Source organism: Myotis nattereri (genome assembly GCF_964212035.1).
Source record: "Myotis nattereri genome assembly, chromosome: 16".
NCBI classification, from domain to species: Eukaryota; Metazoa; Chordata; class Mammalia; order Chiroptera; family Vespertilionidae; genus Myotis; species Myotis nattereri.
The window spans coordinates 45,261,438-45,283,994 of NC_138091.1; the positions used below are offsets into that span (position 1 = coordinate 45,261,438).

The following is a 22,557-nucleotide window of genomic DNA, read 5'->3' on the forward strand; positions in this document are numbered from 1 at the left end:
TTCGCCCCTTACCTTTGACTCCTCCCCTGCCCATGGCTGACCCAAAGGGCCCTGACCTCAGCCTTCACTCATGCATACCCTCACCCCCATACTTACCAGTATATGTTTAAGACATATTCTTTGGGTCAACCACTTATAGATGCCAGGGACATGGATAACATGAAATCTGATATCTGCTCATGGAAATGGGGCCTCGTCTACAACATCTCTTTCCCAGCCTCCTCCCACACTGAGCCCCCACCTCGGATACTGCCTCCACCTCCACCCAGCTGGGCCTCTACTTCCTTCCAATTCTCTTCCTGTCTCCCTTTGGGCAGGGGCACCCTACTCCGCCTTCCCCATTCCAGCCCTAATGTCCAAGGCTGAGCAGCTCTATCACCCCAACAGGTTGGGGGGTCCTGGGACTAGAGCCAGTATCTCTTCCTTTGGTCCATTGTATTGACTGTACCCCCCAGGGCAAGTGCAGGGAGGTGCCCTCTGGGGGCAGCAGATGAGTCCAGCTGCTCTGACTAGGGGCTCCTGAGGACAAGGGCTATGTCACCTCATCAGACTGGGGTCTCCTGGTGAACAGTCCCTATTCCCCTTGTTTCGCAAGCCCCCTGGATGTGTGGCCACAACCCTCTCCAACCCTGGCCACTCACCAATACGGTCTCAGACTTGGCTTTTTTGGCAGCAGCCAGAGGAACAGGTGGGGGGCCCTGGACTCCCCCCGGGTCCAGCTGTCGCCGCCTGCGCTGTGGTGATGGCGGCCTGTCCTCAGGGACCTGAAGAGGGAACAGGAGCTTTGCTGGGAGGAAGGAATGAGCGGAGGTGAGGAGAGGAAGAAAGCACACGGGGAGAGGCAGGGGCCCTCAGAGTGTGAGGGGAGGGGTGGGAAGCCGCTGGCCTTTCTGCCCTGCAGCATGCAAATGAGATGCAAATGAAAGATCCCTGTGGTGCCCTTACTGAGAGAGTGAGGTTGAGAGGGTTGACAAGGTCTCCTGGTGGTTGGCAGGTCCAGGACCCGTTGCCTCGGATGGTGATCTCCGTGGGGTACAGCAGCCACTTGCCATTGGCAACTTCATAGGGCCACTCCAGCCCTAGGACCAGGGTCCCCAGGACTGCCAGCCCTTCTCCCACTGGGCCCACCTGTGGGCATAAGGGGTGTCAAGATTACTGTCTCCTAGAAAACCACCTCCATCTCACCAACCCCCACCCTCACAGCCTGACATCCCAGACAGAAAGAACTGCCCCATCGCCCTTCCCAGAAGTCTCCGGCCCAGGGTCCCAGAGCCCCCTTACCTGGAACTCATACTTGAGAGGGCTTCCCACATCCTCCACAGTTTGCATGCCAGACTCGCCCATCACCATTCCCCCAAAGTAGCTTTGTAGCCGTTGACTCACCCTAGCGGTAAGAAAGATGCTGGAGTCACAGGAGGCAGGAGGTGCTCTGGCAGAGGGGGTGGGCACCAAAGTTGGTTAACTCCCTCGGACATTAGGCAGATCTAAGATAAATTCCAGTCCTGCCATAGCTGGGTGGCCTCAAGCAAGTTATTTACCCTTTTTGAGCCTCAGTTTCCTCATCTGTAAAGTGGAGTTAATAATTGTTGCTATATCATGGGCTGTTGTGAAGAGCCAATGAGATGATGTATAGAACATCCTTAGCACAATGAGCTGTCAAGAGATGGTACCAACACCTTATGCCCCAGAGTTGCTGACTCCTCCACTGCTGCTGGCTTTGCAGGAGGATTAAGAACGACAACAATGACAGCGGTTGTTGTTAAGGGGAGGGATGATCCAGGGGATGGAAAGGCCTCGGGAAACCAGGCCAAGAGAGCTGTGTCAGAGAAGCTTGGAGACACCTTGAGGACAGGGAGGCCCTAGCTCAGGAAGAGAAGACGGGGTCATGGTAGTACCTACATGCTAAGCGAGGCCTGGAGGGTGTAGTCCACCAGCAGAGTCAGGGTCATGGGCAACAGGTTGTCCTGGTGACTTGACCTGGGAAGGAAGTGCGGGGAGTGGGTAAGGAGATATGTCAGCTGAGGCTGGGGCTGGGGGAGGTCCCAGGACCCCTTAACCCCAATACAGCCTGGCTTTGCGAGGTCACTTACGTGGAGAGCTGCAGCTGCGCCTGGAATTCCCTTGTGTGCAGGGTCACCCCAGTGACCTCGAAGGCGATGAGCAGCTCCATCTGCCATGATGGCCAGGGAGGCAGAGAAGGGTGTTTGGAGCCATGCAGGGGTCATGCCCTGGGGCGGGGGCTCAATACTATGCTCGATCGGTTCTCTGGCCTCTTCTTCCCCCCGATCCTGGGTGAGCGTTCTCCACCTCCCCACCCATCTCCACTCTTGTACCTTCCCAGTCACATCTCCGCGTCCCCTCTCCTCTTCTCTGTCAGTGACAACTCGGCTACTTTTGAGCTACATGACCTTAAGTCAGTTATTAAAACTTTCTAAGCCTGTGTTTCCGTCTGTGAAACAGCATCTGCCACCTCAGAAGGCTGTAAGAATTACAGTCATATAGAAGAAGCACAGTGTTGGGCTTGGGGCCTGGCCCAGAGGAGGTGCTCTGCCAAACTGGTTTCCTCACCTCCACTGCCTCTCGCTCTGTGCACAGCTCACTAGTGGCTCCATTTTTCTCAGTCCCCGGATCTCTCCGCACCCCTTCCTTGATCTCCTCCTCCCCCACGCTGGCTCTTTGCTTTAAGGAGGGCCAGGAAGCAGGCAGGCAGAAGCGAGAAAAATAGGGAGTCGCCTTGGAGAATGCGGCCAGGGCTTACCCTCTGGTTCCGCTTGAAGGGGTTCCCCAGCTCACAAAGGATGGTCTCGTTGGCCTGGCAGGTTCCAGCCTAAGGAAAGAAGATAGTGAGGTCTGGGCGGTCAGAGGAGGGCTGGTCCCGCCCCTTCCCTGTATCACAGGGTCTGAAGCCCTAGAGGCATGAGAACGGGGCTCCCTTAGCAACAGAGATGCCGCAGGCACCCGAGGAGGCCCAGCCCAGAGAAGAGGGGACACATGACAACACATGTAAATGACATGCATCTAAGGATGCAAATACATGATGGAGCCCGGGCGGGGCACTCACAGGGCGCACAGAGGACAGCAGCAGGGCGGGGGGCACCGCCAGGGTGAGCAGCGCCTCGTGGGCGTCTTCCCCAGCCCGCTCCCTGCTTGGGGTGTTGGTCACATTGATGCTCAGGAACAGTTTCCGGAGGTCTTTGCTGTACTGGAGCCTGAAAAGGGAGGAGCCTTAGACGGAGCCCAAAGCCCCGCCCAGGCCCCGCCCCGCCCCGTTAGGCCCCGCCCCTCTGGTCTACTAGCTCCAGAACGCCCCTACTCCGGACAGCCAGGCCCCGCCCTCTAGTCTCGCCAGGTGGAAGCAGGCCGGTGAAGGTCAGTTACACATCCTACCTGGACAATTAAAGTCCAGCCTCTCAGCCTTGCCTCCCGCTGAGGCCCCACCCCTCGGATCTCCGCCCCTCAATCCAGGTAGCTAAGGAAGGCCTCCCCACCCTTGGCCAATAGGTGCGGCCCAGGGTGCACCTGCTCAGCCGCTGCCCCTGCTCCGACACGAAGGCCGCCTGCATCTGCAGGTTGCTGTCGCACTTGTTGTCCTGCCCGCACTCCTTCTGGAAGTGGACCTGGGGGGACAGAGGCGTGAGCAGCGCCGGACCGACCGCGGCGCCTTCTCGTCCCACAGCCCACAGCCCACAGCCCTCCCGGCCCCGCCCTGCCCGCCGGCCTCACCCACCTCCGTGTGGTTCTCCAGAGCCTGTGCCTGGTTGAGGACCGGGTAGGCGTCCAAGGACCGCAAGCCCAGCCGGGGGTGGTCGGGCAAACGCAAAGGTAACGAGTAGTTCATGGAGATGACGATGGGGCGGAGTTTGTCGCGGATGTTGTCCTGCGAAGGAGGGCCAGCTGAGCCCAGCTCTGCACCGCCCTCCCTGCCGAGTTGAATCCTGACACCACCCGGAGTCCCCAGGGAGGAGCGTAGGCCCCCCCCTCCACCTGGGAAGGCCCCCCAGTAAGGCTGACCCTCCTCTTGTCCTATAACCAAATTGGTCCCCTTCCTACCGCCTTGATCCACAGATGAGATGGGGAGCAGGGATAGCCTGGGGAGGTGTGAGCCTCCCCTCATCCCTGGGCTCCACAGTTGAGGTCTCCCTTTCACCCCAAGTTCCCAGAGAGTGGCTGAGTTTGCCCCCCACTCACAGACCCATTTCCCCAGAGCCGAGCCGAGCCAGGAATCTCAGCCCTCACTCTTCTCAGGTCTCCATCTCTCCTCTACCACAGGCTGGGGGCTGTGTACTGTACCCCCGAAGACCGATGGGTTTCCAGGCAACCTCCCCCACCTCTGTCTCTGGGGAGACTCCAGTCCCGCACCCCTGACCTGGGGGGGGGGGGTGCTGGCTACCTCTTTGAGGGACGTGGCCCTCCCCTGGCGCCTCCCTCACCATCAGGAGCAGCTCTAGGTTCTGGCAGCGCCGCTCGGGCATGGAGAAGAAGCCATGGAGGACAGCCGACTGGCTCTGCGCAAAGCGAAGCCGGGGTGGGCGGCGGTCCCGGTCTGCCTCCAACGTGTAGGCCAGGGCTGCAGGGGGAGGACCAGGTGGTCAGCAAGTGACCGGTGAGGCTGCCCCCCCTCACCTTGCACCCCAGCACTCACTGATGTTTCTCCTGTAGTTGGGGTTCCCGGCACTCTGGTTGTAAGCAAAGCACAGCTCCACCTGCACACTGTTGGGGGAGGCGGGACGTACAGGAGGGCCGGGTCACAGCGGGACCCAGATATCCAGCCCTCGCTCTTACTCCCTTTACCGGGCAAGGGGAAACTGGGCCCTTCAGGGGAGAGGCAGGGGCAACACGGGGAGTCCACATAGCTGGTCTGGGGTGTCCCTGGCTCCTTCCCTCCCCACTCCCATTAGAGCCATAGAAAACAGGGATAGAGGTCCCCAATGGGGAAACTGAGGCCGAGAGCAGAAGGGGTTGCCTGGAGTTGTGGCCCAGCCAGTCTTATTCAGGATCCCTAGTCCAGATCTCCTTCTTTTTTTAAACCAGTTTTTAAAAATATTTTTATTGATTTCAGAGAGGCAGGAAGAGGGAGAGAGAAAAACATCAATGATGAGAAAGAATAATGGATTGGCTGCCTCCTACATGCCCCCCACTGGGGATTGAGCCCACAACCTGGGCATGTGCCCTTGACCGGAATCGAACCCGGGACCCTTCAGTCCACAGGCCAATGCTCTATCCACTGAGCCAAACCGGCTAAGGCCAGATCTCCTTCTATGCCCCCCTCCCCCACCCTGTTTCCCTCTGCCTTCTGACCCAATATCCTCCCTCACACAAAGACCTTGGGGCCATCCGCATCATGGTCACCATCCTAGCAGCTAACATATTTTGAGCATTCAGGGTGCACAGAGTACCATGCTAAGGTCTTTTTGTACATTATCTCATTTAGCAATCACAACAATCCTGCAAATTGGTTATTACTAACTTTGCTTTATAGGCCAGGAATCTGAGACTCAGAAAGATGAATCATATGCTCAAGGTGGCTCTCTCCTTCCCCACCTCCACCCAACTAGGTGTTCCCCTTGTCCCTCCTCCCCGGGATCTCACTCCCAACCTCCCCCCCGCCCCCCCCGCCCCCCCCCCCCCCGTACCACTGCAGTGGGCATAGCTGGAATCTGAAGCAGGCAGTCCAGAGCTCCCACTCCTAACCCCCATGCCTACTGCCCCCCACCCCAATGCAAGGAATTTTGCTTTTTAATGAGGTTGGGTAGGCTGGGCAATGCTTACCCAAGAATCAACCCTCTACTGGTGGGATATCAGGAGTTGCCGGGGGTGGGGGAGTGGGAGCCAGGGTCCTCCTGGCTTGCCCATACATAAGGACAGGGGTCCTCAAACTTTTTAAACAGGGGGCCAGTTCACTGTCCCTCAGACCGTTGGAGGGCCAGACTATAGTTTTAAAAAAAACTATGAACAAATTCCTATGCACACAGCGGCGCCAAAAACACCCGGCGGGCCGGATAAATGTTTTCGGCGGGCCGCATGTGGCCCACGGGCCGTAGTTTGAGGACCCCTGCATAAGGAGAAGGGTGGGCAGAACGGGGACTGTGAGTCTCACCAGGAGGTGGCTGTGCAGAGTGCGGGGTCCAGCACGGACGGCCTGGCCACCAGGGTCCTGTGGAGGATGTTGATGACGGGCCTGGCCCTGCATAGGAAACACCCAGACATCAGCACCCCGCCTGCCTCAGGCCAGGCCAGGCCGGGGCTCTAGCTTGGGTGGCCCTGGTGATGAAGGTGGACGGAGATAGGGCTCCCTGCAGGCAGGGTGGGAGGGGAGAAGGCCCCTATTCACCGTCGCCTTGGCTCACCGCAGCAGCACGACGCGGTCCGACAGGCTCCCCACGAGCAGGTCTGGGTAGAAGTTCTCATCCACATCCATCTTCCCGCTCAGGGAGTAGCCGAAGGAGGCCAGGCCAGGGAGTCCCAGCTGCTCTCCGCGGATGACCTGGGGGCAGGGGGAAGCCCTGAAGACAAGCTCTAGGGTAGGATCTGGGGAGGGGGGCCCAGGGGGAGTAAGAAGGGGGTGGGCAAGCCAAGGAGGGAAGGCCCCAGGCCCTGTCCATTCATACCTGCTGGGGCTGTTGCAGGAGCCCCCTGGAGCTGCTGTGGTAGATGTATACCGTGCCCAAGCCCTCAAACGGAGCTCCCACAGCAATGTCTGGGAAGAGAGGCAGGGTGAGGTCACCCGGGGGACTGTGGGCCCCCTGTCGCCCCAATCCTGTGCTCCAGCCACAGAGCCCAGCATGGCCTTGACCCCACCCTGCCAGGCAGTACTCAAATCACCAGGAAACAGAGCTCTGTGGCTCAGGATTGAAACTGGGACGGACGGGCACCCAGCTGCCTCCTTGTATAGGTGGGGAAGTAAGTCCAGGAGAGGGAAGTGACCTACCCAGTCAGACAGCTAGTCAGTGTCTCAGGCAGGCCCACCCTCCCGATTCCCGCCAGCGGCTGCTGTTTATTTCCCCTTATTACAGTGCCTTCCATCTCCCCCCTCCAACCTCCCCTCCAGACACCTGCTTCTCCTAAGGTCATTTGCCAGCAGGGTCACAAAAGCCGGGGCTCCCCATGGCTGACTGTGCCCGGTAGGTAGCAAGCCACTCATTTTGTTCAATCCTCACAAGGGTGCTGGCTGTCGGTACCACTGTCCCCACTTTATAGATGAGGAAACAGACTCAGAAAACCCAACGTCACACAGCTGATGAGTAGAGAAGAGGATCCCGGAGGCCATGCCTCTCTAGCGTGGGGGGTGGGGGGCGGCTGGGATTTTAGTCCCAGCACTACAGTGTTAAATGTTCAAGTGTCCAGACTTGTAAAATTCCAACCATTATTTCCACGCATAAATCCAAACTGCTTCAGCTTCTTAAACTTGACTCAACTCTGAGTTCGCTGCCTTTGATCTGATAAGGCCTCCGTACACAGAATGCCAAGCTTGCTGGAGAAGAATGTGGAGGAAGAACAAGTGGGTCCTAAGTGGAAACCGGGTGACTCCCGTACCAGTAAGGGCTTTGGGCTGCATCAGCTGAACCCGCTGTCACCTGTTTGGACTATTTGGAGGCTCCTTTGCCTTCCATTTGGTTTTCAGCTATATTCTGGGAAACTGAGAGTGCCAGAGAAGCGACTTCCAGATACACCAGGTGCTCCCATGGCAACCAGGCGAACAGCCAGGTCTGATGGGTCCCTATGTGCTGCAGAGTTCTGGTGATATCCTCTATATCCAGGATTCCCACCTTTTCCCGGCTCTTAACATCCCCCTCCTAAGACACGACATTCCTGATTTTAACACCCCAGCCTTGCTCGCCCCCATCCGTCCCACATCTCCTTCCAGGGACCAGGGACCAGGGACCAGGGCACCAAGTTATCATATCAGATCCCTGCCCCCACACCTTCTCTGGACACCCCTCTGTCATTACCCAAATATAAAGCCTGGCTTTCAACAACATCCACCTCACCCCCACGCTACCTCTCTAGCCTCATCTCTGAAACGAACCCCCCACACCGGCTAGATCTGGGGACCTCAGGCAGGTGTCCTATCTCATCTCGTACCCCTCGGCTCCCTTCCATGGTGCACACTCAGCCCAGCCCTCGATGCCCAGCAGTATGTTCGCTCCTCGCCCGTGGTGGCTCCCTCGACACATCCCCTTTCTAGCGCTGCTGTACACTCCCAGCCTGGCCCCATCTCCTCTCCTCCCCGGGCCCTGCCAAGCTTGGTATGCAGTTGGCACTCAGTCAGTGGGGGTGCTGGGGCGGGTGTGCTGGCTCATACCTTGGAATCCGTCCTTGTTGATGTCATCAATGCTGGCCACGGAGAAGCCAAAGGCGGAGCCACTGGGGCCGTGAAGGAGGAGGGAGGGGTGGGCCGGGAAGGAGGTGCCTGCCTGGTTCATGAAGACATAGACGGCACCCCCTACCTCTTTCTTCTGCTCAAAGTAGTAGGGGGCACCCACCAGGAGGTCCTGCCACCTGCACAGAAGAGAAGGAGGGGGACATGGGAGTGTGAGGCCAGCCATCAATATGCAGCATAACTGTGGTTTAGCAGGCGTAACTGTGCCAGGGCACACGGCTGTACAAGTGGCATCTCTGGCCATGCGTCGTGGGAAAGCCAAGGAAATGCCAACATAACCCCATCTAATAGAAAACACATGCGAGGAAGACATGCATGCACAGATCACACCCAAACAGCCCACATGCACTAGAGCCAGAGAAATGACCGGCATAGACACGGAGAAGCAGGTGGCATGCAACTGACATGCAAATGCCTAGAATCCCAGAAAGTCTGATTGCAAGTCAACAGACAAGAGTAATTTGCAAATCCCTGCAACAGCGTGCAAACAAATGCAAGCCTCCCTGTCTCTGCCTTGGCAAGCCTGCTCCCCTCACCACTCTCCCTGGCCCCGGAGAACGTCCCTGGATTCTCACCCATCATTGTTCAGGTCTGCCAGGGCAATGGCGCTGCCAAAATAGGAGCCCACCTGTGTGCCCTCCAGCACCTGCCTCCTCCGCAGGTCTCCGCCTACCTCCTGGCTCAGCAAGAAGACAGCACCCATATGTCGGTGCCGCGGGGCACCCGTCACAATGGTGATGTCTGTAGGGTGCAGGATGGCACTGCCCACCTGCACCGTGTACCCTGGGATGGGGGAAGGTGGTCAATCAAGGCCCCAGGTAAACTCTGTTGCCTTCTACTCTGGATGCACCCCCGAGGTCACCCCCCATTATCTTCTATTCCTCTATTCTACGTTGGGCAAGAAAGTGGCTTCTGGATGCCCACTGGACTGTGAGCCCCATGAGGGTAGGGACTTTGCATCTTCGCGTTCAATAAGCGCTAATTGAACTAAATCCCACTAGTTACATCTGTGCCCTGGCCTCACCCCACCAGGCACCAAAGGTGAGAGGGTCAGCGTGCCAGGGACTGAGCCCCTCCCCTCCTCTTCCACCCTTTGGGCCACCACGACTGGACTCACCAATATAGAGGTTTCCTTGGTCCTCCTGGTCCTTGTAACTGTATTCGGATAAATCCCACTCCTTCCGCTGAATCATGTAGCTGTTTCCTTCAGGAGGATTTGGGGAGAGGAGTGTAAGTCACCACCCCTTCCTCCACCATGTCCAGGCCCCCTCCCCAGAGAAGGGTAATAATAACCTCTTAAAATATTTGTGTGCACGTTGCCAGGTGCAAATCACATCCTCTTTATTTTAACAATTCTGTGAAGTAGCCTGGCTGGTGGAGCTCAATGGTTGAGCATTGACCTATGATCTAGGCCAGTGCTGGCGAACCTTTTGAGCTCGGCGTGTCAGCATTTTGAAAAACCCTAACTTAACTCTGGTGCCGTGTCACATATAGAAATTTTTTGATCTTTGCAACCATAGTAAAACAAAGATGTATATTTTTGATATTTATTTTATATATTTAAATGCCATTTAACAAAGAAAAATCAACCAAAAAAATGAGTTCACGTGTCACCTCTGACACGCGTGTCATAGGTTCGCCATCACTGAACTAGGAGGTCAGGGTCCGATTCCCAGTCAGGGCACATGCCCAGGTTTTGGGCTTGATCCCCAGTAGTAGGGGGCGTGCAGGAAGCAGCCGATCAATGATTCTCTCTCATTGATGTTTCTATCTTTCTCTCCCTCTCCCTTCATCTCTCTGAAATCAATAAAAACATATTAAAATAAAAGCAGCCCTAGCTGGTTTGGCTCAGTGGATAGAGCATCAGCCTATGGACTGAAGGTCCTGGGTTTGCTTCCAGTGAAGGGCACATACCTTGGTGGCAGGCTCGATCTCTGGCCTTGGTCAGGGTGCATGCAGGAGGCAACCAAGCAATGTCTCTCTCTCACATTGATGTTTCTCTTTCTCTCCATTTCCCTTCCACTCTCTCTAAAAATCATGGAAAAAGTATCCTCGGGTGAGGATTAACAACAACAGCAAAATAGAATGATGGCCCCTCCCCCCATTTTGCAGATGAGAAAAGTGAGGCTTAGGCATGAGGAGCTAGTTGTAGAGACATGACTGGAATCTGGTCATCCAGGCTCGCGGCGCCTAGATGACACTTCCCCCACTCTGGTCACTGATGCCAGACTTCATGCCATTATCTCCTCCTAGTCTTGCCCCCAAACTGGGGCTGCCCACCGGGCCCCTACTCCCCGGGGCTACTGCTGGAGAGTACCTGCGCTTCACCAAGGTTCTAAAGGACCGGGGTGGGGATTGGCGCGGGGGGGTAGGGAGGGGGGACAGGGGGCAGAACCACAGGAATGAGCAGAGGCCTCAGTTCAGGTGAGCACAGAGCTGTGACTAAGACCCGGGCCAAGGGCCAAGGTTCTGGGCTCCCTCTGCCTGTTGATTCGACAACAATAGGGCACAGTAAGAGGAGATGGGTCGCTGCTGCTACAACCTATGTGGCGGAGAAAAGCGGAGATGCAGGGGGTGTGGGCCGTGAGGCGTGTGCGCCCTGGTAGTTACAAGCATGGGTCTTGGTACAAGGAAATACTCTGCAGCCACCAAAAGATTGACCTATATGTCTTGACATGGAAAAAAAAAATGCCCACAGTTTACTGTAAGGGAAAGCAGTAGAACCGCCTGTTTAGTGTGAGTCTGTCTGTGTGTGCACTAAAGGTACCTCTGTAGTCTAAAATAAGTCTGGAGGGTCCACACGATGGAGTGTACACTGGGAAATGGGACGAGGGAGACGGGTGATGGCGGGGAGGAGAGGAGGGGCACTTTTACTCTTTATTTTACCAAATCCTACTGTACCATTTAGGAGCTGTACCCGGAGCATGTCGTGCTTTTTAAATCAGTTAAGTGGCTACACTAGACGCAGATGGACCTGCATTCTAATTCAGGTTTCAGAGCCTGCTGTCGGCGTGAGCAATCTCCTTCACTTCTCTGAGGCTGTTTTCTGTAAAGTGGGTAGAACAATCCTTGCCTCACAGCGTACCTGAAGGTTAATTAGGGTAATATGTGTAAGTGCTTTCAGATAGTAGGGCTTGTGGTGGTTGCTGATACTGGCCAAGGGGGTCTGTCTCCTCTGCCCCCTAGTGCGGAGGGCCTCGGCCAGCTGTCCCGGTGGCTGGCTGGGGCGGGTGGTCTCTGCTCCTCCCCTGCCCCTAGGGTCCTCACCTTTCCAGTTGTAGGCACCGGGAGCGCCGAAGTACACAGTGTTCTTGGTGAAGCCACCGCTGGTGCCCAGCTGGCACATGCCCGTGTCCAGGTAGTCGGTGTTGCTGTTGCACATCTCGTTGTGGTAGGTCTGCCAGTCGTCAGTGTGGTCCAGCTTCAGGTTGTTGCCCCGCACGTAGCACTTGCCCACCATGCGCCACTGCTCCTCCGACCCCGACCACAGCACCTGGGTGTAGCGGTGGGCACAGACCTGGGGACCCCACCCCAGCGCACAGCCTGAGCCCGCAGCAAGGACTCGGGGCCCGCTGTCCCTCGGCCCTGCGCACCCCTGGCTTTGCGGGACAGGAGCTGAAAGGGGAGCCTCCTAGGGGTGCCTGGACCTGCACCTCCTTTCCAGAATCCAGAAATCTGCTCTGAAGGTTGGAAACACTCTTTGGAAGGCCAGAAGGTACTGGATTTGAGAGTGGCTCAGAGATTCTGGCAAAAGGAAAGGGGGGAAGGATGAGGGAATGTGGGTTCAAGCTCTCAGGTCTTAAAGGAGCTAGATCGGCAGCAGATTAAGGGACTTGCTTCTCTGCTGTCCCCAAATGACCCTGCCCTCTTAATGAAAGGACAGCTAACAACAACAGCAGCAGCAGCGGAACCGGAGTGCTTACTACATGCCGGACACAACTCCAAGCTCTTCACATACTAAGCCTTTTCAGCCTCCGAACAACACTGTGGAGTAGGGACAACCACTTTCTCCATTTTAGAGGCACAGAGAGTGAGTCTCTGTCTAAGATCTCACATCCGAGAGAGGCTGTCCGGCTCTGAAATCTAAGCTGTTACCCACTAGGCTGCACTGCCTCTCTCGTCGCCTCTCCCAGCACACGGCCGATAAATAGTTACTGGGCAAATCGATCGGAATAGGATGCTGGCAAAACAGCCAGGGGCCAGGCAAAAACCCCGAACCAGGCCTCGCTCGTGGTGGCTTACTTTCTGTGTGCCTTCCAGCTGTGAGCTTCGCTCCCCCTGGCCCAGCCTGACCTGTCACCACCAAGTTCCTGGTGCTGGCACAGTGCCTGGCACACAATAGGTGCTCGCTAAGAACTTGTTGAAGGAACAGATAGTTGGGTGAGCAGACAACACTGAAGGACCCAGTATCTAGAATGGCCTTAAGTGGGTCCTAGCCCCACACCATCCATAACAGAGGTCTGCATAAGGTGTCTGAGTGAAGTGATGCAAACCCGGAGCTTAACACTGTTCAAATGCGAAGAGCACAGCAGTGATGGGTCTAGAGGTGATGACTGGTTGAAAGGGGGCACACTTTCTAGAATGCTGTGAATACGCTATTTCTTTAATGGATGTTGGTTACACAGGTGTATAATTTTCAAAACTCAATGCCACTTACAATCTGTACATTTTGCTGTATCTACGTGTGTTTTTTTTTAAATATATTTTATTGATTTTTTACAGAGAGAAAGGGAGAGTGATAGAGAGTTAGAAACATCGATGGGAGAGAAACATCGATCAGCTGCCTCCTGCACATCTCCCACTGGGAATGTGCCCGCAACCCAGGTACATGCCCTTGACCGGAATCGAACCCGGGACCTCTCAGTCCGCAGGCCGACGCTCTATCCACTGAGCCAAACCGGTTTCGGCACTGTATCTACGTTTTATATCAGTTTTTAAAATCTCTCTCTCTCTGGGACGCAGAAACTGAGAGCTCCCGGGGCCAGCACTGAAGAATGTGGGCAGGATGCCCGCTGGCATGGCTCTGTGGTTGAGCACTGACCTATGAACCAGGAGGTCACGGTTAGATTCCCGGTCAGGGCATATGCCCTGGTTTCGGGCTTGATCCCCAGTGTGGGGCGTGCAGGAGGCAGCTGGTCAATGAATCTCTCTCATCATTGATGTTTCTATCTCTCTCTCCCTCTCCCTTCCTCTCTGAAATCAATAAAAATCTATTAAAAAAAAAATAAAGACTGGGGCAGGAGGTGACAACTGACAAGAGGGACGGGCCCTCAGACCCAAACCAAGTGAGCTGAGGTCAGCAGGACTGTCCCTCTTCCGACAGCCAGCCAGGCTCCCCGGAAGGAGCAAGACCAGGCCACACGGCCTGAGGGCCTATCTGCCCTTTTCTCTTTGCTGTTCCTGTAGCTGTTCCCACGAAGGGTGAGCAACCCAGGGGGTAGCAGGGGTGGGGCAGGGAGGAAGTGTGATTCAGACAGGACCCAGGCCATGCTGGGTCTTGGGAGAGTGCCAGACCCCCCTCCCTCCCCATAAATGCAGGGTTGAGACACAGAGAGCCATAGACGTAGTCATTTGCAAAGCCCCCGCTCATGCACCAAGGACCCCCTCTGTCCTCTGATTTCTCCACAGCTCTGGGGAGATGAAGGAGAGGGCTGAAGGGGGGAACCGACTGGAGTACCCACTTACCAGGACTCTGCCTGCAGGGCCCTGGCTGGCCACAGTCACCCCGAGCCACATGTCCTCAATTTTGTGATGGCCAGGGTCACCTGTGGGTATGGGAGGGATCATGGGTCAGGGCACCCCATCCTCCAAATGCCCAGAGCTTCCAGAGGGCAGGGGTTAGTCCCCCTCGAGTCCTCCACTCCAGCAGGGCAGCCGTCCCTCCTCCCTCCTCCAGCCCCCCACAGTCTGAGCTCCACAAATCCCATATGGTCCCATTCTCCTCTAAGACTCCCTCTTCCCAGCTGGACAAGAAGTGACTAGAAATTGCCCAGGTGAGCCTTCATCTCCTCCAGGTCATTTCTCTCTTTGCTACCCTCTCCACCAGGCTCCTGACCCAGCACTGGTCCCCAGCCCCTTCCCCTCACTTTTCTCTGTGATGTCCATCCTCTCACAGTCGTCCTTGCGGTCACTGAGAGGGCACAGGTACACAGCACCGGTCCGGTTGGTATAGCCATCAGACATGGCGAGGTCACGGGGAGCACCAACCAGGAGCCTGTGGGGCAAGGAGGTAGGGGGCCTGGGCTCAGACTCCCCAAAGCCCACTTCAAACAGCTTGCTGTTTAACATGCATTTACTGAGCATCTGCTCTGCCAGGCTGTGTGCCAGGCTCTGGGGTCAGGAGATAAACGGATCCCAGCCCCTGACCTCCAGGAGCAGGCCTGTAGGAGAAGGCAGGCAGGAAGCAGACCTCTGCAGTCAGCACCTCATGAGAGGAAAGCAGGGTGCAAACCAGCCCCGATTCTGCATGAGGGGCAGCCAGGGAAGAGGGGATCTGGTCTGAGTCTGAGAATGATGACCAGGCCGCCAGGTGAGGAAGGGGAGGAAGGGCACTTCAGGCATATGTGTGGCGTGGGCCAGGGGCCAGGAAGCATGAGCAAGCAGGATGACTCAGGTATCTGCAGGGTCCTGGCACAGCTGGAATCCAGGAACCTGGGGAGAGACAAGAGTGCAGGGTGCAAAGGGCCTTGGGGAGCCATGGAGGGATATTGAGCAAGGTCAGATCTGGGAGTCACATGGTCAGATCTGGGAGCCACATGGTCAGATCTTGGAGTCACATGGTCAGATCTGGGAGTGACATGGTCAGATCTGGGTTTTGGAAGGAATGCTTTGGCCTCTGAGATGAAGGTAGACCGAAAGAGAGCAAGCCTGGAGGGATCCTGGCGCAGGGCTCAACTTCCAGGAGGACCTGGGAGAAAACGTGTAAGAGGTGGCGTGGGGTCAGTTGTTGGGACCCTGGGTCCTTCCACTCTAAGCCATCTGAGGACTTAGATCTAGGAGGAGGGGACCCCTAAGGAATCTGAGTGATGCTTACACCCCCGCCCCCACTGCCACCTTAAGACAGGCTCACGGGTATTGGGTGGGACTGGGTACTCGACATTTTGGACATTCTGTCCCCAGGGCAGTGCTCTTGGAAAGTGGGAATGAGGGTGGACATGGGTCCCCAGCCTGCCCATCTTTAGGGACATTGACTACAAGTTCCAACAAGAATGCTTAGGATCCCAGCCAGCCATCCCTACCAGAGAGGTGACTAGAGGACAGAAAGGCAGGGGATTCGCCTCGGAATCATATCTCAAGAGTCCTTGGACCACCAGCATCTGAAATCCCTGGGATATGTGTTCAAAAGGCAAATTCCTCAGCCCATCACAGACCACCTGAATTGAATAGGAATATTCAAACCTACATGTTTAACATGTACCCCAAATATTGTACACCCAGTTTGAGAACCCAGTTCTACCACTCCTTACTCTCCCAGCATCATCGCATCATCTCTCTGTAGCCTCTGGACCTTCTGCCAGGACCGCCTCTTTGATTCTCATGGACCCAGCCTCCTGGGTGGCAGGCACCTCCTAGGAGCCCCTCCGTCGGGGCCCCAGCAATACTAGCGCCCTGAGGCTCCCAGCTCAGAACTCAGGCTCTGGGCCTCTTGCCAGAGTCTGGAGGTGCCATACCCCGCCTGCAGCTCTTGCCTGGAACCTGTGAGTGAAGGTTTCAGGGAGTGGGCAGGGCGGGGCCTAGGCATGCCAGGACTTGGGTGCCTCTGCCCACTGGGTGTCAGGAATGCACGGCCTGGAGGTGCTGGGAAGGGGGTGGGGCCCTGCCTGCACCTTACACCTTAGCTCAGACCTTACCCTGGGGAAGTGTTAGGTGGTGCTAGGCAGAAAGGCTGGCAGGGGGCCGGTGTGGCAGCCAGGCCCAGTTAGTCACCCTCTGTCTAAGCTCAGGAGGGTGCCTGACCACCCATGGACACCCACCCCTAGGGAGCCTGACAGATGAGAGAGGGAAGCCTTTAGAAAGGAGCATGCCAGCTTGGGAGCCTAAGGGTCTGGCTGTGAGGTTTGTTCTGCTTCAAGGGGCAATTTCCTTTCCCTTTCTGAGCCTTGAGTGCCTCATCTGTGAAATGGGAACAGCAGCTGTCCCGACAATCTCCAGGGGGAACTAATGGCTTCTCCCTTTGGAAGGACTTTCAGGCTATGAAGCCATGGTCGGTGTGAACACTGTCCTTCTGATTATTGAGACACCAGAATTGGCCCCAGCACACCCCAGGCACCCGGGAGTTTCTGTATTACCAGGTTAGGGAGCCTGGAGCTGAGGACACATAGCAGACGAGTCCAGTTATTAAAGGGAGCAGAGGATGGGGCACAGCAGCATTTGCAATGCCTAAGGAGACCAGGAAACCACTAAGGTGGAGGGTGGGGCCCTGGCAGCTGGAGTCATTCCAGGGTGGGAGCTCAGAGTTGGCTGGTGGAGGCTGGGGTCATGCTACAGTGACCCTGAAGGGGTGGGGCCAGGCCTCAGTGGGTGAGAGGAAGCCAGGCTGTCTCCCAGGACTGCAATGCTATGGAAGTGTTGCTGCTCCTGCTGCTGCTTGCCCAAGATGTCTGAGGGAGGGAGCTGAGGGTCCCCTCCTCTTAGCCTCCTGGGGAACCAGGCAGGCAGAGCTGGGCACAAAGGCAACTGAACTGAAATAAATCCCCTTACCATCTATACCCTCGCCGGCCTTGCCCCAACCAGTCTCGTGCCTACTGATGGGCGGCAGGGCAATGCCAGGCCCACATCCCCAGCCCCACCCCCCTCCCCAGAGATTCCACAGGGAGCCCCCACTCCCACCCCCTGGAGTATTTTTAGCTCCAACTTGGCCTGTTCAGAGGCCCTTTAAGGCCCTCTGGCTCCCAGCCCAGGATCCAATGGGTCTACGGTCAGAGGACTGCGAGTGGATGGAGGAAGGTGGTGTGCAGAGGGTCAGATCCAGCTGCCTCCAGCCACAGCCAGATGTGGGAGCACCCAGAGGGTGGGAGAGACCTTACTGACATGCAAATGTATTACACATTAATATGCAAATGAGCCCTCTGCTGTCTGCTGTTGGATCTGGTCCAGATCCGAGAATCCAAAAGCTGACCCCTTCTGGACCACCACTGAGCCCACCCTCCCAGCGGCAGTCAGAAGGAAGGAGGCTAGGAGGGAGGCTTTGCCCAGCCCCTGGAGCAAGAAGAGATCAGATCAAACCTCTCCTGGAGTCTGGGCTGGGGTTGGTGGGCAGGGAGCCGCTCCGGGAGGTAGGGGAATGGGTAAGATGACCTCTTAAAGGCTTTCAAAGAGCTGTCTCCTCACCCTCTCCTGTGGCTCCAGCCAGACAGCCCCGCCTGGCCCCTGGGGAGCCCCCTGAGCCCCAAGTTCTGGAAAAGCACTTCCTCACCCTGCCTCTCACTTCTTTGACAGTTCAAGGCTAATGCAACAGCCAAGTAGAAAGTAGTAGAATGGGAGGGGCCTGGGGTATGAGGCCCAGGGGTGTCAGGGCACCAGGCTGGCTCACCCCAAAGAAAGGAAGGCCCCCCTGGGATACTGGAGTGTGGGGTGATGCTCAGAGAAACAGGCTCCTCCCCTCAGGGGGGCGTTGGGGTGGCTCCAGTGGAGAGGGCCAGAGGGTCCAGCACTCAGGCTAATGGGCCCCCATGCCTTACTCCTCAGGGCTAGAAGCTGGTTGGGGAGGGGGCTGCCCCAGCTCTGAGCCCGCAGTGGGGTGGCAGCAGTTCTCAGATGCCTGGATCAAAGCTCTGTGCCAACTCTGTTGCTGGAATTAGGCATCTCCCAGAGGCCGGTCCTGTGGTGGCTGAGACTGCAGCCCTCTCTGTCCTCCCCTTACTTCTTACGCTGCCCAGCCAGCCCCCTCTCCTCTCTGGTGACTCAGCCCTAGAACCAGAGCAACAAGCGGGAGGAAGGGATAGAATGAGGGAGGACGGGAGAAAGAGACCTAGGCCCAAGCCTCCAATAAAAGGGAACAAGGCGGGTTTTCTCATTTCTTCTCCCTCTCCCTTGCTCCATACTATTTTTTCCATATTTGATCCCTGAGGGCATTCTTCATGTCATCTAACCTCAATTCCTCTTGCTGCCGCGGACATCCTCTTTCCCCTTTGTCTAGCTCTGGCCGAGCCCCTCTCTTTTTCTACAGGATTGGGCTTCCCCTGCCCCCCACCCCACTGGAAGCTCCTGGGCCCGGACTGGTCAGTGGAGAGGGCCAGAGGAAAGGACACTAGGCCACATGCAGCCTTCTGCCTGCAGCGGCAGCCTGCTTTGCCCGTTTCCTTTGGCACGAGCCTTGGAGGCTGCCAGGTGGCTGTTCTGCCCGGGAAGCATGTTTGAGGAGAGCACAGCAGGTAATCCTGGTTCCTGCCTCCCTCGGGGATGACCTCATCTTCCAGGAGGCCCAGCCACCCTCACCCCAGGCTTCCCAGAAACCTTCATTGCCTGGCAAGGGCGAGAGGGAGACAGGGCCCCGGAGGTATCTCCTCAAGGTCAGGCCAGACCAGGACACTGGATTCCCAGGAGGCAATGAAGAGCAGGTGCGAAGGGCGGGGGAGCCAGTGGCCATCTCCCTGAGGAATAGTCCCTCTGCCTCCCCCGGGGTCCTCATGCACCTCACCAAGAAGCCCAAAGCAACCGGGTCCTCTGCCCCACTCCTCACCCCTCAGGTCCAGCGACTGAGAAACTGGGGCCTGGGTTGGGGGGAGCCTCTTATGTTGTGGGCAGGGAACCCCAGCCCAAAGGTGGAGCTGATGGGGAACCAAGAGGGTCCACACCTGGGTTTTTAACCATTTCTGGAATAAGGCCTTCTTTGAGAATACGACGAACGCTACGCTCTCCCAGCTCCCACCCCCAGAACAACACGCAAACACACATGATTTTACATGTGCTTTCGGGGATCTCTGCCCCTCTGGAAAACCTCCTGTGAGCCCCAAACGAAGAGTTTGTTCAGGACCATGGACCCTTTCCCTTTTCCAAAGGGACTGTGACTTGATTGCTGGTTCCCCTGAGCTGCACACTCAGGCAGCTGTTCACATCTGGCTACACAGCTGGCTACAGCCAAGCCCAGCTGGGCCAGCTGGCTCTCCCAAAGGGCCAAGGAGCAGAAGTCAGCGAGACCAGGAGATGAGCCAGGATCTAGAACCACCCCTGGGGAAGACTGAGGGTACTGAGTGGCCCAGAAGTCTATCTAGAGCTTCCTGCTTCTGAGGTCCATTAGTTTTAGGACCTCTGGGCTCTTGTCAGGCCTAATGCCACCTCTAGCTGCCCAGGGGGAAAAAAAAAAGTAGAACTTCTCTGCTCAGCCATCTTGGGTGAGGCCCATGGATAGTGCGGGTGCATCCAGGTCCTGGCAGGAGCCCTTGGCTGCAGAGCATGTGACACACATTCTCTCATGGAAGCCCCATGAAGAAGGTGTGTTGGTCCCCTAACCCTGACATGGGAGGAAATGCAGGCCCCGGTCTGAGTGACAGATGTGAGAGACAGGCAAACTGGCAATGGAACTCTGCAGCCTCTTCTCTCTCCACAACGCCCAGCGGCCTCTTCTAGGGCAACAGAGGCAGGACGGAGCAATACAGATCCAGGTCCAACCCAACTCCTCTTTGGGGAAAACTGGCCCAGAGAAGGGACATGTCTTGCTCAAGGTCACTAGCAAAGGGGGGAGGGTGTGACTGATCCTTTATTGACTCCAGTTTCCCATTATTTCCTCTTGCTTCTCTGATCTTCTCTTTACACGATGCCGCCTTAGCATGGAAAGCCTTTTTCCGGATCGGGGCAGAAAGAGCACCGATTAGAGAAACTTGTGTTGACAGTCACTCAGAGTCTCCAAAAGGTGGAGGACTGGCCAAGGCCGGGCCGCAGCTGCTGGGGCAGGGCTGCGAAGGCTGTGGTGACCTCAGCCTCTGCAGAAGCGACGTGGAATTAGGCCAGTTCAGGTAGGCAGACTGGGCAGGGGCTGGGCCAGCAGGGCAGGAGCCAAGTGTGGACTTTGACATTCCTCAAGTTTCTACCGGCCGCAGCCAGAGTTGGAAGAGGTTTCAACACACCCTTTTTATGACCACGTCTTCTCGCTCAGAGGGGTCAGACGCCAGGTGGGGGCAGAGGTCTGGTAGGGGACCCGACTCAAAGTGACAGGGCCTGCCTGCCTGACCTGTCCTAACTACCTTCCCTCCTGGCACAGCCTCCGCTCCCCACCTCCCTTCCCTTCCCGAACATCTGAAACCTGGACATGCCCCTCAGGGCACGAGTGTGTGGTGAGCATGGAGGAGGGGCCTGGAGCGCAGGATGCGGCCTGGTTCCCCTCTGTCCCTTATGCCTAGCTCTTCCCTTCCTTCTTGCCGCTGGCAGGGAAGGAGAACAGAAGGAACAGAAAAACACCATTTCCCTCTTCAAACCAAACAAACACTCTCAGGGTTAAAGACTCAACATGAATCTGTGGAATGCAGGAAAGATGTCTGCTGGGAGGGTGTCACTGCTGGCCTGGGGGTGAGGGGGCAGGAGACCCAGCAGGATTTGGGACAGCCCTTCCTCTCTCTTCTACTCCCCCACCCTCAAGGGGTCAGAGGGAGGCCCCTGGACAGCTCCAAACACCCAGACTCATCACCTCTCCCTCCAGCTGCGGGGGAGGCTGAGAACCCCTCCAGTCTGTCTCTGCAGAGGGTGCGGCTGGCGTGGCCGCAGACTTAATGGGAGGTGTCAAGGGAGAGAGCTTAAATGCATGTGCCCATAGGTCCTCCCCAGGAACCGGGTGAGGGAGATCCAATAGGCGTCTATCCTGCAGTTTTCCCAGCTCCCATCCCTGGAGAATAAGGGGCATGCGGTGTACTAGGTACTCAATTCACAGAAGGGAAGGGGCTCAGGGAAGCGGAACCCCAATGCTGTTCTCCGGGGAGGTTTAAAGGGCTGAGGGGCTGCGTCTAGACAGGTTCTGGCTGGGTCAGCACTTGCCAATGATGACTGCCCCACCCCCCATGCCCATCCCACGCCTAATCCCTTCACTTCCCGCCAAATCTCCGCAGCAGGAGGGCTGCCCAGGTCCCCACCCGCTTAATCTCTGCTCACAGTCGCCGGAGGCCCGTGGGCCAGGACTCCGACTCAAGTCCGGATCCGCACCGCACCCTGCACTCGCACACACTCTCTCTCGCCCACTGCACCCCCGCCGGCCTCACTCACAGGTTGCGCTGCTGCGGCTCCGTCTGCCGATGGAGGGCGACCGAGTAGCCGAAGAGGCTGCCCGGGTTCCCGGCCTCCTTCACCACCAGGAATCGGGTGTCCAGGTTGAAGGCGGAGGCGACGCGACCGCCGGCGGCCACAATCAAGGCGAGCGCGCAGAGCGTCGGGCGCAGGACAGGGGTGGCGAGGCGGGGGCTGGGTCCCATGGAGGCGAGCGGGAGCGGGCACCCGGGCGAGAGCGCGTGCGGACGCGGAGCTGGGCGTGCGGACCTGTTCACCTGCCCGCGCACCACCGCAAAACCCTCGGCCCGCCGCGTCCTTCAGCCCCGCGGCGCTGATCGGTTTCACATCCGCTCCGGGTCCGCGCTCTCAGGTGCGCTCCGAGGTCCGCGGGTCTGTTCTCCGGCCAGCCCGGCGTCTGGTCGCCGCGCCCCCACCCCGGACACCCTGCCCCGCTGCTCGTCCCGGCCGCGCCCCCTTGGCCGCACGGTCGACTTCGATCCCGGCTGGGTGACGGATCTGGGCTGGCAGACGGGTAGACCGCAAGGAGGCCGGGAGGGAGGGGTGCTTCCGCGCGCCCCGCCTTCCCACGCCCAGCGCCGCACCTCCCCACCTTGCGCGCCCAGCCGCGCTCCCTCTCCTTCCGGGGAAAGAGAAAAGGTCCGGGCTCCGCCGCCGCCTCTTAAAGGGGCAGCACCGCCCCGCCCTCCTCATCCTGCCCAGGACGGCTCCGCCCTCTCCCCCCAAACACCTGTCGAGAGCCCCCAAAGGCTTTCATTCCCCCGCCCCGTGCCTTGCTTCTCCCCAGGAGCGTCGCCTTTCGATCAAGATGGATTGGACGGGCGGGGCCGGGGGTGGGATCTGTCCTGCCGGTTTTGCTGCCGCAGCTACTGCTGTTGCAAAGGCCGTTGCAGGCGTGGCCGCCTCGGCCGGGAGAGCCTGGCGAACGGAGCTCCGCGCGCCCCGGGCTGCAAAGTCCGCCTCGC

General features: G+C 57.5%; 1 protein-coding gene across 1 annotated transcript in view; it reads right to left on the minus strand.

The window, feature by feature from the left end:
* The window catches only part of ITGA3 (integrin subunit alpha 3), a gene marked incomplete at its 5' end in the record, with an annotated part of 28,996 nt that extends 7,219 nt beyond the window's left edge, over nt 1–21,777 (minus strand). Inside the window, 21 exons of the mRNA XM_081108965.1 lie at nt 642–764; nt 946–1,128; nt 1,282–1,384; nt 1,900–1,977; nt 2,091–2,170; nt 2,759–2,827; nt 3,062–3,209; nt 3,520–3,617; nt 3,728–3,877; nt 4,431–4,567; nt 4,643–4,710; nt 6,098–6,184; nt 6,348–6,484; nt 6,609–6,697; nt 8,303–8,499; nt 8,956–9,163; nt 9,498–9,584; nt 11,648–11,897; nt 14,066–14,145; nt 14,467–14,594; nt 21,572–21,777. Coding sequence (XP_080965091.1) covers nt 642–764; nt 946–1,128; nt 1,282–1,384; nt 1,900–1,977; nt 2,091–2,170; nt 2,759–2,827; nt 3,062–3,209; nt 3,520–3,617; nt 3,728–3,877; nt 4,431–4,567; nt 4,643–4,710; nt 6,098–6,184; nt 6,348–6,484; nt 6,609–6,697; nt 8,303–8,499; nt 8,956–9,163; nt 9,498–9,584; nt 11,648–11,897; nt 14,066–14,145; nt 14,467–14,594; nt 21,572–21,777 — 2,706 coding nt within the window. The remainder of the gene's footprint in view (nt 1–641; nt 765–945; nt 1,129–1,281; nt 1,385–1,899; nt 1,978–2,090; nt 2,171–2,758; nt 2,828–3,061; nt 3,210–3,519; nt 3,618–3,727; nt 3,878–4,430; nt 4,568–4,642; nt 4,711–6,097; nt 6,185–6,347; nt 6,485–6,608; nt 6,698–8,302; nt 8,500–8,955; nt 9,164–9,497; nt 9,585–11,647; nt 11,898–14,065; nt 14,146–14,466; nt 14,595–21,571) is intronic.
* Nucleotides 21,778–22,557: the final 780 nt, after the last annotated feature.